The sequence below is a fragment of the Siniperca chuatsi genome, linkage group LG1 (assembly GCF_020085105.1).
Source record: "Siniperca chuatsi isolate FFG_IHB_CAS linkage group LG1, ASM2008510v1, whole genome shotgun sequence".
Classification (NCBI taxonomy): domain Eukaryota; kingdom Metazoa; phylum Chordata; class Actinopteri; order Centrarchiformes; family Sinipercidae; genus Siniperca; species Siniperca chuatsi.
In genome coordinates, this window is record NC_058042.1 from 30,898,977 (window position 1) to 30,916,135 (window position 17,159).

Genomic DNA, 17,159 nt, shown 5'->3' on the forward strand with positions numbered 1-17,159 from the left:
ATTTGAAGACACTCATTAAAATGTGGAAATCACTCACATAACGCTAGCTGTGCATTGTTTTCTAATTTTAGCATCAAATTGTTTTGAAAGCCCTGTTAGAATTGTTAAAAAAGAAAAGGGCAAACAAAATGCTAAGTACTTTTTAATGTTTCACATACAGTAAGTATCTCAATTCTGTTGTTTTATTTTCATTATATGGTTATTTGAAGACATTAAAATGTTGAAATTATTTATCTTCTTTCATTTCTGTGGGGTTTTTTTATATCCAAATATAAGGTGTCCCATTTTGCCAGCAGCGCCTGTAAAAACCCAGTCTCAGGACATATTGTGTTTGATTATTCTTTATTTTTTCTTCTGTATATTGTAGTAAGGGGGTTAATGTTTATAGAATTGTGTCAAGTTGGGAGCTAAGGCATTGGGATGATCAAGTAAATTAAATCCAGAATGCAAATTTTCAGAAAGAGTCCCATTTTAACAATACTCACCCAACAGTATTTATGCATTTATCTATGTCCCATTTTCCTGTAACAGTCCTAATATTTGTCACGTTTCCTATAATCACATAACATTTTCCATTGAGTACAAAATATCCCATATTTTTCTCACGTTTCCTCACTTTTCTCCTTTTTCATCTTTCAGTTGGCAAATTTTGTCCATTACAGCCATCATCTGGTAAGGAGAGTTGAGACAGTCTGACTTGGATGGTTAGATTTTCTCAGCAGGTTAAACCTCCACTGTCCTCCATGATTAACGAAGACCAATACGCTGCATATTGTCTCCAAAGTGCTGTCTGAAAGGAGCAGGAGGTGTCTGCATGGCTCCAACGCTCTGAGACATCTTATGGACTGCATTAGGTGTTTCACTCCATTTATATATACACACACAAAGGAAAAATTATAGAAAACTCTTATACTATAATGCAATCCAACGCCACACCATCACAGTTTCACAAAGGCATATTAAGTACTGGACTGCAAGACTGTTTGATTGCATTGCAGTGCACAGGGGTTTCTTTTTTCCTCGTCACTCAGTGAACAGTACATAAAGAAAAAATAGATACAAGAGGTTTCTGGTTTTAATTGCATCATTAGAATTACAAGAACAAACAAATATTATTTCACATGTTGCCTCTTGACATGACATGACAATCCCCCGATGCATGTGGTTCCATAAACATGAAGTTGGAAACCCATTACTCTGTTCAGGTAATATCAACTGGCTACGAGAAACCTGGATAAACTCCCTGGATTATCCCAATACTATCTGAGACAGTTGCCTAGTTATCTGGATAATATTACTAAATACCTTCTCAAACATTTGAAGCATGGATGGATGTAAGTTATCCACATAACTCAGTAAACCTGGGGGCCACTGACCTGGACTTTCTGTTCATTTAGCTTTAACAAATAGTTGAGGTTTATGCCATTCAATACAGCCATCTCAGCGTTAACATGATCCAAATCAAGATAGCTTCACATGTTTGACTATAAACCACAGACCTGAGATATAAAACAGTTAAAATCACTGAAGGGCAGACATGTTCACAGCCACAGAGCAGCACATATGAGATACATTGTATAAAGAACAAAAATATAATAAATAAATCCATGGGTAAATCCACAGGTAACGGGTAATACGTAATTAGCTCAGTTATCTGTGTGTTCTCCTACTGTATGATCTTGAAATCAAGGGTTGTAGCAATGGATACACGTTATTTTTTCCTAGAAGTGATGTTATACTTTCTTTTGTAAGGTTAGGTAACATTAAAAAACTTTTTGCATTTTCTAGAAACTAGAAAAACGTTTCAACGGCAGAAATAGTGTTTAATTTCTTTAATCTTATTTAGCCTAGGGCAACTGAGGTAAGTTAATGTGTTACATTAAAAATGGTGGCTACAGCCCTGATCTAAAATTATATTTTTGTATCTATACTACAATACGCCTTTTTGCCTGAAGACATTTTGACGCATCACGGTAGGAAAAGCACAGGTGTAAAACTGAATTCCATTTGGCTGCTTGAGTTTCAGGGTCCTGGTCCTGTGCATGCTGTCACACTGTCACGGCTCACTGGGAACTCATTATATCGAATTTGTTTGGATTAAACAAAGAAGAAAAAGAAGACATAACAGGTGCTGTTAGGCGGTTTGTTTGTTTTTTAACCTTTGAACAGAACAGCTAGCTGTTTCCCCCTGCTTCCAGTCTTAATGCTAAGCTAAGCTAATTGGCTGCTGGCTGCAGCTTTACATTTAGTGTAGAAGTGAGAGCGGTATCAATCTTCTCATCTAACTCTTAGCAAGAAAGCAAATAAGCATATTTCCCAAAACACAAAACTATTCTTTTAATTAAAAAAAAGAAGGGCACCAGCTGCCATTATAATACATACTGTCTTTCCAGTCAACCTGCTGTCTCGAACAGGGGCTTTTCTGTAAAACCTGTTCTTGCTGTGTAAAGTCCAACTTGCTAGTCCTCCTTTCCGGAGTACTCCCCTGCTCCCTGGATCAGGCCCCGGATAATAATTAAGATCTTGAACACTATACTAAATATAACCTTGACTCAGTTATGATCCAGTGTCCAACCTGCACGTGTAAACATTGTTTTTTGGAATGTATTTGTAATGTAAATGGGCTCAGATGCCTCCATTCCTCCCCACCTCCAAATAAAACACAAACCTTTGATTATAACTGAGAGTCCAACCTTGTTTAGTGGGGGTTGTTACTGTTTTTAAAGAAGAGACAATTTCCTGCAGACAAATAATCAATTTTCAAAGATTTATAACTAAATGAAAATATTTTTACAAATATATTTTTTATCAAACAATGTTACTTTAAAATTGATAATGTGAATATATTTTAAAACAATTACAGGCAGCAGCATGTGCCCTCCACAGTGCAGACTCAATATTTGCCATGAATGCAATATTTCAGTTACAAATGAGAAGTCGATCAAGTATTGTACTCCATGGCCCTGCTTACTACTAAATATTTGCTTTCAGTTCCTCGAGGATGTCAGTGCCACTGCTCCAGGCAATGACTTTAGCTCTTAGAGAAGCGTTATCTTCCTGACCTTCCGGCTTAGCCAGCAGTTTCTCCAGGGTGTACCCCTTTCTGGGCATCACAACATCGTGCCCTCTCAGACAGTAAGCGGGGCAGAGATCATTCCCACCGTCGCCCACGTAAAATATCCGCTCATACTCCACACCTCCATCGGACTGCTGCGACAGATACAGCTTCAGGACTTTTTTCTTACAGAGGTTGACGGGGCATCGATCGCAGTCGTGAGAGTGGTAGCACTGCACCTCCATGTACCCGAGCTGATTGAACTTGGCCGGGTTGGTGAAAACCCGATCGACGGCTGCCTGGAGTCCAGATGAGTGGAGGATCCAGTCTATGAACATGGTGTTGGAGTCAGAGATGACGATGCAGTCGATGGTGCTTTTATGCTCTGATATGAATGCCAGCAAGTCTGTCATTCCAGCTGTGAAGGGGATGGTCTCCATCACACTGCGGACCCTGTCAGGGCTGACCTCCTGGTCTCCTGGATGGACAGACAGAAAAAAGGTCAGAGGACTGAAGAATAGGCAGGTTGGAGGTGGCAATATAATGTACAACTATTTTGAGCAGCTCTATAGATGTATGAATGAATGGCCTACAAACAGGATAATTAACTCTCACCTATGTAGTTCATCACTCTGCCCATGAACTCAGTCCAGTGGCCTTTTTGGTAGGAATTCTTCACAGAGTCAGGTAGAGTCTGATCTGGAAGGCATCTGTGAAGAGGGAAAACAAAAAAGATCCACTGTGGATAAAGCGGTCATGTTGCTTGTAATTAAAATATAGGAAATGATATTTAATCTGTGGTCCTTTTCTGTACAGTGATGCTGTCAGTGTGGTATTTCGATCTCCTAGTATCAAATAGTCTTGTAGTTGTACTCCAATAGATTTTTAAATACATTTTGCAGCAGTAAAAATCTATTCCTATAGTGATTAATTCATTGAAGCAATCAATATAGTATTTACCTAATCACCCAAGTGTCACTGTTGTCATCGACCACAGTGTGGTCAAAATCAAACACCATCAGAGTCTTCATTTTTCACCTGGAAAAAGACATGACAGTTTCAAATAAAGAACGATGTACAGCGAGACCTGGAGTAATAAAGCAATTAATATTTTTGACCTCAAATAAATAAAATAAAAAAATTAATGCTTATTACCTAATATTCTCGTTAGATAACGTTGTATTACGCATGTTTGCTCAGTCTAGTGGTGACATTAGGGTTTGGTTAATATATCAAATTATCTATTTGTATGATCAGCTGTTCTGTCAGTTACGCTCAACCAACTTATCTTTTACCAGCACAAACTGTGACTGACGCCAATAAACTCTACCACCCAGCTGTTTTATCTCAATATTTCGCTCTCATCTTGTATGCCGATTCTACCACAACACCTCAATTAATCCTGAGGTGTTTTCAGTTATTTTCTATACACTATAACATTACAGTTTAAACTCACTATGTTTTAAGTGACTTGTTATGTTAAGAAGTCTGGTGTAACCTCGTCTCGCTACAAATCAACGGCCTAGCAGCCCGGCTAATCCTTCCATTAACATTCTGCTCCAGCAGTTCAGATCAGGCTCAGGGGGAATAACAAGGATTACGGTGTTTTCTACACTAGATTTAAGAGACATGAAATACATGACAGTAGGTAATAAAGCGTTGATCAATGGAAACTGACCTCAGCCTGCTTGACATTAGTCCACCGGTCTGGTGTCGTCCTCCTCGTCTTGTTGTGTTACAAGATGTGCAACAATTTCTGGGCTCATTACCGACACCTTCTGGTGAGGAGTCTTTTATAATAACTAGTATAATAATTATTATTATTGTGGTAACAGTCGTTCCTAAAATGTCCCATATAAACACATGCCTTGACATTATACTATATTAAATATTTTATATTTTTAAAGAGTGTGTGGGGTTACCTATAATGAATAATTTTGTAATAATATTGCCTAAATTAATGCACTTGTTGCAGTATATTTTTCTTAATATTTCCGACCAAACCACCCATTATGTATCGTCGTGTATTGCAACTGAAAATCTACAACCGAAGTTTACCTTTTGACCGCTATTGACCCAGTGTAGGCCTCATTCCACCCGTTTGACCACTGGGTGGCAGTAACACACAACTTGAATTACACGAAAGCAAACAGCGAAGAAGAAATCCTGTCGGATCAGTTCCTGGTTGTATAAAGTCAGGAATCACCCTCTGCTCAGGTTGTTGTTTTTTCTCATCTTTAAGCTAACCCGTTATTTTGTTTCGACCAATATGTTCAAAGGTTTAGGGACGTGGTTGGGTCTGGAGAACCCGACGTACACGAAGACGCCGGACGACAATGAAAACCTGAGTGTGGAACGGGAAGGAAAGGTGGTAGAAGCACAAAACGAGGTAAACAAACAGCAGCCAGCTGACCAGGATGGGGAACCAGAGGCGAACCAGGAAATCTCTGAGCAGGGCAAAGGACTTGGTGGTGAGAAAGAACTGTTTTCCATAAGTTATTGTTGTTTTTGCGAAAGAACGGAATTTAAAGTCATGCTAGGTAATTAGCAAACTTGCTTCTCTGGTTGTCTAATTCAGCGTGACGTACGTCTGTCTGTCTGTCTATGTTAACTCATCAGAAACCCAGAAAATCAGTAGAATGTAGTTGTTGGTGAAAGCTTTTCCCATCCTATTCTTCATTCTCTTGAAATATAACGTTAACTGGGGTTTCCTCTTCAGCTTTGTTGTTTGTTGCCCAGTGCCAACCAGAGGCCATCTGACTGCAGGAGTAGCTGTCATCTGATATATTTGTGTTGTGGTGTCGCAGCAGTAGTTTGTAGCAACAGTCCCACAATATGGTGCTGTTGTCAATTACGCTCTCTTCTCATCTCCCCTCTCCATCTGAAGATTACATCTTCAGTTTTGCTTCCAGCGCCACGAAGAAGATCTCTGAGTCAGTGGTGGAGACGGCTCAGACCATCAAGAAGACTGTGGAAGAAGGGAAGATCGACGGCATCATAGACAAGGCACGTTGCTCTTTTGGTTTGTCTGACAAGTTTGGCAGCATTTCGAAGACAACTCGGAGGGCTAATATGTGGAATTACAGAGGTTTTACTTGTTTTTGTCAAGTGCAGCAATTTACTCAGCGTGTTATAACATTATCATGGCAATATTCCATTAGAAGTGTTGTCCCCTAGACTTTTTCACCAATTGATAAGTCTTTTCCTCCATTTAACACGTATCTATGTATGTGTTACACTTGTGTATTTGCAGACTTTTCTAGGAGACTTCCAAAAGGAGCAAGAAAAGTTTGTCCAAGAGAAGAAGGCAAAAAAATCAGGTAAAATCTGAAGGGAAAATGCGAATCTTCTTTACAGTAAATAACCAATTACTTACCAAGTAATCTCTCTCATATTACCCTTACGCTTATTTTAGCTTTTATACTTATATCCACTGTGTACTTAATTTATCTTACCTGTATTATAGCGTTTCATATTTTGATTTGCTTAGTACTTCTACTGACATGATAGTGAGCAGCTGTAACAAGAGAGTTTCCCCTCAGGGATCAACAAAGTGTTTCTGATTCTGATATGAGTTTTTAATCTGTTCAAGAATCCTTAGTTTACAGGGCAAACTAGCTTCCAATGAAGTCACATGCTTTGCACCTCATATAACTTGCCTTTCAAACAGCTTGGATTAGCTTCAATTCGATATATTGTTCTTGTGTGTCTCTGAAGACTAGTTTTGTCCGATGGTCTTGTGTACTTTGTGTCAAAGGGAATTTTTCATAGCACATGACTGAAGGTGTGTGTGTGTCTGTGTGTGTGCGTGTGTGTGTGTGTCTGTGTCTGTGTGTGTCTAGAAGCAGCAGTGCCCCCCTGGGTCGGCTACAACGAGGAGGAGACAATCCAGCAACAGATCCTTGCTCTGTCAGCTGTAAGCAAAGACATCCTACACTATATGAATGTGTCAACATGTCTGTGACATTATCGCTGTCTTTGATCAATACATCATTCTGGTTATCTCTGGAAACTGAGCTCTCTGGCTGCTGATTCTAGGACAAGAGAAATTTCTTGCGAGACCCTCCCGCTGGTGTTCAGTTCCACTTCGACATGGAGCAGATGTATCCTCTGGCTGCAGTGATGCTGGAGGAAGACCAGCTCCTCAACCGCATGCGCTTTGACTTGGTTCCTAAACAGTCAGTAGTCTTCCAGCTTTGAGTGTGTGGTTGTATGCGTGTGTGTACATTATATATTTTACATTATGTGCCTGTTTCTGCAAGTGTGTTGACTGGACATGATTACATTCACCTGTGGAATCGCCGTGATATTCAAATGATGTTATAAAATGGGTGGTGATGGGTTTGTGTTTGACAGTGTGAAGGAGGAGGTTTTCTGGAGGAATTATTTCTACCGGGTGTCTCTGATCAAGCAGTCAGCTCAGCTCACAGCGCTGGCAGCCCAGCAGCAGAAGCAGCAGAAGGACGGTGAGGACAGAGGGGCCAGCGTTTCACCTGAGGACGTCGTCTTAACAGGTCAGACTTGCATCCTTGCAGAGATGCGCCGCGGGGTCCTTTCACCTGTTATTCACATCAACACGGGCCACTGCCAGTGCTGCATTCGCTTCTTTTATACCCATACATGTAATTCACAAGGGTGGAGGATATCAAATGTGCCTCTCCCAACTGCCTGTGTGCTCAGAATGGCTGGCACTCCTACTATGAGCTTCAGCAGCTAGACACATGAAACTCTTGTGTAGATTCACGAGTAAAACTCCAGAAATATGTGTACGCATTGTTTACGTCAGCGTTATGAAGCCGTGTGGTTCTGTCTTACAGATCTCAAATCATTACTGAACTGGGCACGCCTGCCCATCAGTGCACGAGCCTGATTTCCACTCCCAGCAGTTAGCCATAAATGGATGTAGACACGCCCTTAATCACATATGTTTGCATATCAATACTTCTGCTTGCTCCACCACTCGTTAGACCTGTCAAAGAAAAGCTGGGGCTATTTATGGCACGCATTCATCACATGTAGTCCCCGGCCACAGCTGTCCCAGGGACGGCTGATGGAACTCGGCGGTCTCCGCGATCACCGACTCTGCCTCCTCTCATCCCCCCAACTGCGCTGATAGTTGGAGATTCCATAGTGAGGAATATCCGCTTCGTTAACGCGGTCACACGCTGCTTTCCCAGAGCTACGACATCCTCGAAAAGCTCCCTGGACTTTTGGTTGGACTCCCGACGACTATCACGACAATCATAGTCCATGTCGGCACCAGTGACACCGCCCGTCAGCAGTCTGAGCTGACGAAAGCAGACTTCATCCGCCTCTTCGACCTGCTCAACAGCACCGGAAAGCATGCTTTCATTTCGGGTCCAATTCCTACACTGGGTCGGGGAATTGGCCGTTTTAGCAGGATCCTCAGCCTTCACACCTGGCTCCAGTCTGTCTGCAGCACCCATGACGTTTTATTCACAATTTGAACTTATTCTGGGATCATTCGTCCTTGTTTGCACGAGACGGTCTTCACCCAAACAAGTCAGGTAGTCGCATGCTGGCGGCTAACCTCCTCATGTAGTTGACTATTTACATCACCTGTTTCCCCTCGCTCTTCTTCTTTCCCTTCTCTGCCCACCATAAACAGCCACGCACCCTCCGCTGCCACTACCTCCCCCTTGTGGACTGATCATAGTGCTGCTATCTGGAGCCCGGATCCCTCTAGTGCTACTTTTTAAAATTCTTGTGGTAACTTTGCATAGGTCCTTAATACGAAACAGACACAGCCGACACAGCAATAATAATAATTTAATAAAGATCCGCCCCCTCCCGGTCATATTTTCTATTATTTGTCGCCCCCCCCTAAACCAGCTGGCTCCTCCTTGTTGAGTTTTTATCCCGTCTTGTTTTAAATTATGATAGAATTGTTCTTTGTGGTGATTTTAATATTCATGTTGATGAGTCTTCTAATGCCCTTGCTGCTGATTTTTTTTTAAATATCAATTTTCAACAACATGTGTCTGGCCAAACTCATTACTTTTAAGGCTCTTCATGGCCTGGCTTCAGACTATATTTTAGACTTTTTAATCCATTATGAACCTTCACGTAGTCTGAGATCTTCGGGCAAGGGTCTCCTGTCTCTTCCTGAGTCCAAGATGAAAACTAAGGGGGGCAGAGCTTTTGCCATCAGGGCCCCGAGGCTCTGGAAGAACTTGCTCGAAGAATTTAGGTTGTCTGAGTCAGTGTCTTCGTTTAAGTCTCGTCTCAAAACACATTTTTATCAGAAAGCATTTCCTGATCTTACCTGAGCTGTCTGTTTATTTTATTGGTTTTTATGTATTTTATCATTGACTGTGGTATTTTATTTCTCTCTCTGTGAAGCACTTTGTACTTTGATTTGATAAGTGCTCTATAAATAAAGTTTATTATTATTATAAAGAGAGAAAGATAGTCAATGATTTAGCGCCAATTTCAAAACAGACTTTACAAAGTGCTTCACAATTGAGGATAAGATGACCATTAAGACAGGGTAGTAAAATGGGTAACAGTTGATTTGGATAGTCAGCCTACAGATAGTTTATAGTAGCATCTGTAACATTTCAACAGTGTATTAGTTGAGATTCAACAATTCAACTGTTTCACAAATAAAACCGTTTTCTGATATTACACCGCTGTGGTTAAGGTTTGGTTAGGTTTAGGCGCAAGATAATCTGTTGAACATCTACAAACAAGTCACTGTGACTGTGACTTGCTCCAGAAAAGAACATGTGTATGCACGGCCTGAAGGTGCACACATCTCACTGCACGTTCTTCTTTGATAAATACCAGTTGATATGTGGTAACAGGCGTATGCATGGTTTTTGTGCGTACACATCTGGCCCCAGGTGTTTTCTCTTTCCTCTGCTTATTTGTGTAAAATGGGCATGTAAAGATTGATGTTCTACAGCAGAAGATGTGGTAAGAGAGAATAATGTGCTTTGTCACCTTATGTGTCCCCGATTTGTGAATAACTTATCACACCACAAACATTGCTGTTGCGTTTGTCTTTTTTTTGTTTTATCATCAGGGACAGCTCGTGGATTTCTGCTGTGTTCTCTGTAATTTGAGATTTGAGACTCCTGCTATACATAACCTCTTCAAACCACAGACAGGGCTGTAGCTTTAGAGAAAATCCATGGGTCATTGTGTTAAGCAAACACCACATTGTGATTTGCATATGGAAAACTAATAGCACTGTATTGTTTTGTTTTTTTTTTTGTAGACATTGTCAGACCAAAAACTCCACCAGTTTCCATCAGCGACATACAGAAGGTAAGAGTGCTGAAATGAAGACGTGTTGGTGTGTGTGCGCGTATCTTGATGTTTTCCAGCAATCATTCTAAAAGTTAAGAACGAGCCGTACAATGAGTTGCCTCTGTCCTGTCTGCGTGACTCTCAGCCACCTCAAGAAGAAGAGGAAGAGGAGGAGATGTCGACAAGTCCCGGAGCGTCTGAGTTTGTGAGCGACGCTTTCGACTCGGCGGCCATCAACCAGGAGGACCTGAGGAAAGAGATGGAGCAGCTGGTGCTGGATAAGAAGGACAGCGTCCCCTCTCCTGATGGTTAGCTATATAAGAGTTTCTATTAATTCTTCAGCTAAATGTCGTCTCTTAGGTGCTCACGTCACAGAGCTGCAAGCGTTTACTGTACGTACGCATCCAATTTGTATTTTGGAAGGCAGCATTCTGTGATTGTGTTGAGTAATAACTGTCTTGCTCATAATCCTCCCATCCCTTTTTACATTCAGATGAGTCCGCAGACTGGGAGAAGGAGCTGCAGCAGGAGCTGCAGGAGTACGAGGTGGTGACGGAGTCAGACAACAAAGACGACCAGTGGGATCAAGAGATCGAGAAGATGCTCCAGGCTGACGACAGCTAGACCACTGTGTGTCTGTCTTCTGTGCGGTGATCTGACCCAGAATGGATGAATAGTGACCAGTGATGCATAAGGGGATGAACTTCTACATCCTCTGCCCCACCCAGCTGTGATTACTATGTTGTAAGCATTCTCCCTGTACCTGATGATGGTGTAGATCCAATAATAGCAAGAGTGTGTCACCTCTGCTGGCAACAGCGGTTATGTTCAGGCGTATTAGTAAAGTGCTACTTCATTGCTCCTTCCTAAATTAGTTTTATCGACTTGCTTTTCCCCCAACCCGGTCTCTTTTTGATGGGAAAAGCCGCTAGAGGGCGCTGCAGTACAAGTACCATGAATTTTGTATTGGAGGAGGCCTGTTTGAAATCACATAAAATTTTATCTCTGTTTCCACTGCTGCTTTCTGGTGGTTTGTACAGTAAAGTCTTAGTATAGTTACAGTACAGCAAAGTCAAATGTAAAGTTACATTAATGTAAATAAAGAAGATTCTAACACTACTTAACTTCAAGTTGCATTTCCCTTTCATAACGTTACACTACATTTTGTATTGCATTCTGACAAACTCGTGTGCATGTCTGCTTTATTTAGCTTCTCTGCTGCTGTTGAAATACTGTATATTTTCTGTTTTATCTGTCATCCTTTAATAAATATTTATGTTATTATGGACAATATACATCGTGTTTAAAGTGGAGACGAAGCCCAGGGGAACTAGGTTTTTAAAATGATACAAAATAGTGTTTTTGTGATTTTTGAACAATGCTACAAAGCCTTTTTATGAAGCTATAACACATGACATATTATCAGTACATTACAGGCTTTACATCCTTGTCCTCCTTGTACATTTAATTAGATTCTCCATGAAGTCCACCCATTGATGTAGAACCCTAACGTAACATATAGAAGTGCATATAATAAAGAATTAGGTTGGGATTGCCTACAATTACATTAGGGATGAGAGCTGTGTCCTCAGGAAGTCTACACCCGGGCACAAATGCAGACAATTATCCAAAATTAACAAGGAACAAAATGTACTCAAGAAATACATTGGAGCATATCAAGACTGATCTATTAGAAAGGACACGGGATGTAAGTGGAAGACGCATGCAAAGAGGGCTCATTCATACCGTCAAGATACAAAGCTCTCATAAACTCACTTTACACCCTTCACGTCCTGCCGTCCTGCTGCATGGCAGTAGAAGAGCATTTAGACAGAATGACAAGCATCGTAGCAATATGTTAGCATCGAAGAGTTAGCAAGTTCCCGTGTAGGCCACTTTTTGTTAGAAAATTTGCGTTTTCACAGGCTTATTGATTTTGCTCATCGTGTGTATTGTAACCCATGAACACTAGATAAGACAAAAACACCAGCAAATGACAAAGCAGTATGGCAGAAACATTATTATATACTATATATATCATATGATTTCCTTACTTGTTTACTCATTTAGTCATACCAGGATGTTGCAACTGGTATCACATTTGATCATGTTGAAAAGAACGGCTAATGTTCTTTAATTACAGTAATATCAACCCTAAAGGAATAGTTCAAAATTCTGGGGAACACGCTAACTCTCGTTTTTTGCCGAGAGTTAGATGAGAAGATCGATACCTCTCAGAGGTGTGAAAGTGGTATCGATCTTCTCATCTAACTCTTTGCAAGAAAGTGAATAAGCATATGTGTCAAAATGTCTTATCAAAAAGGCAGAGGGTTCTTCCCCTGATTAAGATTCATGCATCTTCAGTTCTTAAGTCTGCTCTTTCAAGTCAGTTGAATTTCATTTCTGGGACATCCTGATGGCTTAGCCATGGAATCGCAACATCTCTGGTTCGAGTCCGGCTGGGGGCCTTTGTTGCATGTTACCACCAGTCCACCCAACCCCTCCCTGCCCCATCTCTATCGCTCCTCATTTCCTGTCAGCTGTCTGCTACTGTCTAATAAAGGCTAAAATGGTGGGGGAAAAATGGTGATTTTGTGTTGATACTAATGGAAACTTTCTTGTTCAACCTTCTTTATCCCCTCCGCTGGGACATCCGTGGTCTCCATCAGAAACAGAGCGGCTGCCATGGAGATAGCAATGTGTCAGTATGTTGAAATTTCCTCTTCAGGTCATGGCCGCGTCTTTAGCTTCAGCACTGCTGCCTTAACTTCAGACTGGAAAGCAAGTAGCACTGTGTTCAGCCCTTTCAAGTGGATGGTCATTCCAGGCAAAGTCCCATTCTGTATGACCTCAAAACTGAATTCTCTTGAGAGTTTGACATTTAATTTGTGGTTTCACATGAACAAACAATGCTAGTGTAGCTGAATGTGGTGGCGGAACTGAGGGCAGCGTGCAGAGGTGGACGAGAAGGAAGTCAGCGGAGAGAGAGTGAGTAAGTGAGTGTGGAAAGATGGGAAGGGGGCCTGGATGTTTTGGTAGTAGAAAGTCTGTAATCATGTTAAATGAGACAAACACAGCCAGACTTGTCTCTGCATGCTCCTTGTTTCTGTGTAAGAGCGGTGGAAACAGATGGTGTGCTGTCTGGAATGTCAACACTACTCCCACCACAATACAGACGCTAAAATGAATTGGAGAATAAATACTCATTTGCAACTGGCGATCAATACCAGGATCAATATGCTAATGTCTGCTGTGCTTTTTCTCTCTTCTTCTTGGGTTTCAGGTGTGTCCAGGCGCATAATGTGAAAAACACGCAGCTCAATGAACAGACTCATTCTCAGTGCTACACGGTGTGTTCCCTCTTTGTTTTGTCTCTCTTTTCTCATACACACATATACATCACCCCCATCGCAACATCACAGCCAGGGTCCACCAGCTGGTCTCCACACAGTTGTCACCATGGTGACAAAGCCCGGCAGATTAGCACCCATGTGTGTGTGTGTGTTTATTGCTTGGTTTAACAATCTTTTAATAATGCATAACGGTGGGCCTGTGTGTGTGTGTGTGTGTGTGTGTGTGTGTGTGTGTGTGCGCTTCTGTGTGTGTGTCTAGCCCGCATAGCCTGCAGATTTTCTTGTCTGTATTCCAGACAAAGAGACAGAATAAACAGAGATGAGAGATAATCACGCTGAAACAAAGACATCACAGAGTGTGTGTTTTCTGTGTGGCATGTAATGTGTGCTGTGAGGCACAAATCCTCCTTTACTGCCCAACCAAGTGTTTTCTCATTTTTTTTTGTATTTTATAGCAACAGTCAGTGCAGCGCTCTCTATAGCCTGCCGGGATACAAAAGGTAAGGAATGTTCCGAATTTGGGGAGCAGTTTTAAAGAAAAGCAAGGATGAAGAGTGCGTCCAATGTAAATGATAAATTTGCTATTCATGATGACGTTTGCGTTTTTAATAACATAATAACTATGGAAACCAAGACAGGCCATAGGAGTTTGCATCTGAATACCTACATGTGAAATGTAACCACTACTGAATACTTTATATAATACTTTGACATTTAAATGCATATAATTTAAATGTTTTACTTTGAAAACCCTCTATCAGAATTTATGAGGTTTGAAATTTTGTAACATCAAAAAAATTTGTGTGTGTGTGGGGGGGGGGGCTAACAATTTAGAGTGAAAATTTGATTTCCTGTCGCTCATCTGAACTTCTCTGATTTCTTGGATCATGTGACTGACCTGGTAAGAGGTCTGATTGATTCAGGCTTGACTGCTTATCCCCGGTAGGTGTTCAAGTTCGATTTTTTTCATATTGAATTTTGATATCTGAATTTTGCCAGCCCCATTCAAGCAACTAGATTTATCAAACTGTTGCCTATTTACACAACCAGCAGACACGGAACAACATTATCATTCATTTGGAGTTGTATTTCTGTCCACCTGGTGAAAGGAAGTCCAATATTCTCCCTCATATTCTCTCTCTCTTTGGCTCTTTTTAGGTTCCTCATTGCGGACAGCTTCCTCATCTGAATCTGCTTTCAGATGTCTGTGACTTAATTCAGCTCCTGCCTACAACCAGGTTGGTGTACGCGCATGCCACAGCGACGTTTACATTGACACTTGAACTGAAAGGACCAAAAATAAGACCCAAAAATGAGACACCCACTGCAAAGCAAGTGAACATAAAGACGCGGTAGAAAATAACAAGATGGTTGCAACAAAACTGTGAAATGTACTTGAACACAAAACTTCAACCCCAAGGATGGATGGCTGAACTTGTGATAGGTGTAGAGCTGATTTAAACCCCCGTAAAGCTGTCGTTTTCATAGGGACTGCTGGCCTTTCGCCTTTATGACTGTTCTGTAAAGCCATTTAAACTATAAAGGGTGTAGCCCTGAGACCCCAAAAGGCTCTGAGACTATTGTTGGTGAATTTAACGAGAAAGGGCTCCTGTGAGTGTCCTCCACCACAAAAACGCATGCATATGTGTTTAAAAAGGTGCTCTGTAAGACTGAAGTTGAGATAGTTGGAGGATTTTGAGTTGGGGTTTAAGAGTTTGAGAAAACATTACATTTATGTTAAGGGGAGAGTATGGGTTAAGGTCAAAGTTCAGATTTGGAACCAGGATTAGATTTTGGTAAAAATACTCATCAGTGCCTTGCATGTAGCGCAGCGTGTTGTAGTTCTCAGCGTTGGTCCTTACAAGTGCAGTAATACCAACGTGTTTTCCAGTATACAATGTATCATTGTTAACACCTTGGGCTGTGCCTCACTCTACGAAGCCGTGTGCTTCCCGTCACAGTGCGGCTTGTTTGCACAGTTCCACAGAAAACACACATATTCACAGACAGAACCCTGCATTAACCGCATGGGATATTTATCCCAAAATAACACATGTGGCGGATTTAAGAAAATGCGCTTTTGGATATTATCCTTTAGTGGCTGCTTGCCGGAAACCATGATTGCAGGATGTTCAACTACCAAGTGAATGAATCACACAGTGCTGTGTTGTGTATTTTCTGTCAGGCTCACACTCCTGCAACCAGACCGCCGTGTCACAGGATAGGCCACAAAAGCATTTGTCCATATTTGGAGCTTTTGACAGGAGATGGCATTACACACTCAGGGGCCAATATACAAGTATAGGACATTGTTTGATGCTGACGAGCATGCACAGACATTTTCTGCCCTGCTGCACCTTACCCTGTCATTGGCAAGCCTAATAGTTCATCTATTAATTACGGAAGGGCCTCAGTCACCCACAAAGTCTGCTATGGTTTTTATATGGAGATGGATGATAACTAACTTGTGTAGGCTTGAGATTGTCTGAGACTCCCAGTCTCTGCGTCTCATGCTGTGTTGCTTTTTATTTGCTTTTTCTTTCTCTCTCTTCTCCGTCTCTCACTCGTTCATCAACCAAAAGTCTTTCACTCTCACTGTCCCTGTCTACACAAATCTCACAGCAGATGTTTTGGGTCACAAATGTATAGTCACTTTCGTCTCTGATGGTTGTCATTGTGTGTGTTTGTGTGTGTGTGTGTGTGTGTGTGTGTGTGTGTGTGTGTGTGTAATTCAAAGCACACCTGTCATCAACCGAGACAGCGGGGCCTTTATTAGCCAAGCCCACACAATTCAACAGACAAATCCTGCTCCAGACAAACGCACACACACACACACACGCGCGTGCGCACACTCCACTAACCACTAACGTAGACCGTTGAACAGAAGTGAGAAGCCAGGTGCGGAATCAAGCCATTTCCTTCTTTAACCCTCCTCCCTCTCCAAATAGTTTTTTTTCCTCTTTTTTTAACCTCTGTAGTGTGAGAAGATATAAGCCTACGAGTTTAACGTCGAGTTTTTAGAGGAAAATGTGCTTTACAATGTTGGGTGAGATCAGTGACATCAGACAATGCAGCAGGTTTAAACATTAACCTACTTTAACACACGCAGCTCCAGGTGCGTCATGGATATTTTTGTGCAAAGCAGAATACAAATGCAGGTCAAAGTCAAGTGAATTCAAACCTTATGTCTAGGACACATTTCATCAGAAAGGAAACACCACATGTTTACAGAAAGCAGAGAAATCTCACTATAAGAATACTTATCATTTGGATAAAATACAAATGCAATGCAATGGACACAAATGGCTTTTGCACATGCACAAACATACATGTTTTTGCCTTTAGTGTCTTCAGTGTTTGGTTCACTTCAAGGGGCCAATACCAGAAGACCTGAGAGACCTTGTTGGCTTATATCTTGTAACACAGCCAGAAATGTATTGTGGTGCCATTAGGAGCTTTCTAGACAAACAGCAGAG

The 17,159-nt window shown here is 41.4% G+C and overlaps 2 protein-coding genes across 3 annotated transcripts; one reads left to right on the forward strand and one right to left on the reverse strand.

Annotated features, from left to right (window-relative positions):
• Positions 1-1,057: 1,057 nt before the first annotated feature.
• Positions 1,058-4,842, reverse strand: phospho2 (phosphatase, orphan 2). Of its 2 annotated transcripts, none has more exons than XM_044197294.1 (4): positions 4,734-4,842; positions 4,016-4,093; positions 3,671-3,765; positions 1,058-3,533 (listed from the first exon to the last, which is right to left on the reverse strand). In XM_044197294.1, the coding sequence occupies exons 2-4, from the start codon at positions 4,084-4,086 to the stop codon at positions 2,974-2,976; spliced, it is 726 nt and encodes a 241-aa protein (XP_044053229.1). In that variant the 5' UTR covers positions 4,087-4,093; positions 4,734-4,842; the 3' UTR covers positions 1,058-2,973. The 2 variants fall into 2 exon arrangements, with proteins under 2 accessions (XP_044053229.1, XP_044053237.1); XM_044197302.1 differs by lacking the exon at positions 4,734-4,842 and adding an exon at positions 4,211-4,343.
• Positions 4,843-5,208: 366 nt separating this feature from the next.
• Positions 5,209-11,449, forward strand: LOC122876673 (synapse-associated protein 1-like). The gene is made up of 9 exons (XM_044197282.1): positions 5,209-5,526; positions 5,943-6,061; positions 6,309-6,375; positions 6,898-6,971; positions 7,094-7,233; positions 7,412-7,569; positions 10,299-10,348; positions 10,476-10,638; positions 10,824-11,449. The coding sequence occupies exons 1-9, from the start codon at positions 5,325-5,327 to the stop codon at positions 10,952-10,954; spliced, it is 1,104 nt and encodes a 367-aa protein (XP_044053217.1). The 5' UTR covers positions 5,209-5,324; the 3' UTR covers positions 10,955-11,449.
• The last annotated feature ends 5,710 nt before the right edge of the window (positions 11,450-17,159 follow it).

Bases quoted from the DNA above. Each gene is read 5' to 3' on its own strand.
- phospho2 (XM_044197294.1), bottom strand. From the start codon at position 4,086: ATGAAGACTCTGATGGTGTTTGATTTTGACCACACTGTGGTCGATGAC. The intron at 3,766-4,015 runs GTAAATACTATA...CCCTCTTCACAG, and splicing joins AGTGACACTTGGGTGATTAG to ATGCCTTCCAGATCAGACTC. The intron at 3,534-3,670 runs GTGAGAGTTAAT...CTGTCCATCCAG, and splicing joins CAGAGTGATGAACTACATAG to GAGACCAGGAGGTCAGCCCT.
- LOC122876673 (XM_044197282.1), top strand. From the start codon at position 5,325: ATGTTCAAAGGTTTAGGGACGTGGTTGGGTCTGGAGAACCCGACGTAC. The intron at 10,349-10,475 runs GTAAGAGTGCTG...CGTGACTCTCAG, and splicing joins CCATCAGCGACATACAGAAG to CCACCTCAAGAAGAAGAGGA. The intron at 10,639-10,823 runs GTTAGCTATATA...TTTTACATTCAG, and splicing joins CAGCGTCCCCTCTCCTGATG to ATGAGTCCGCAGACTGGGAG.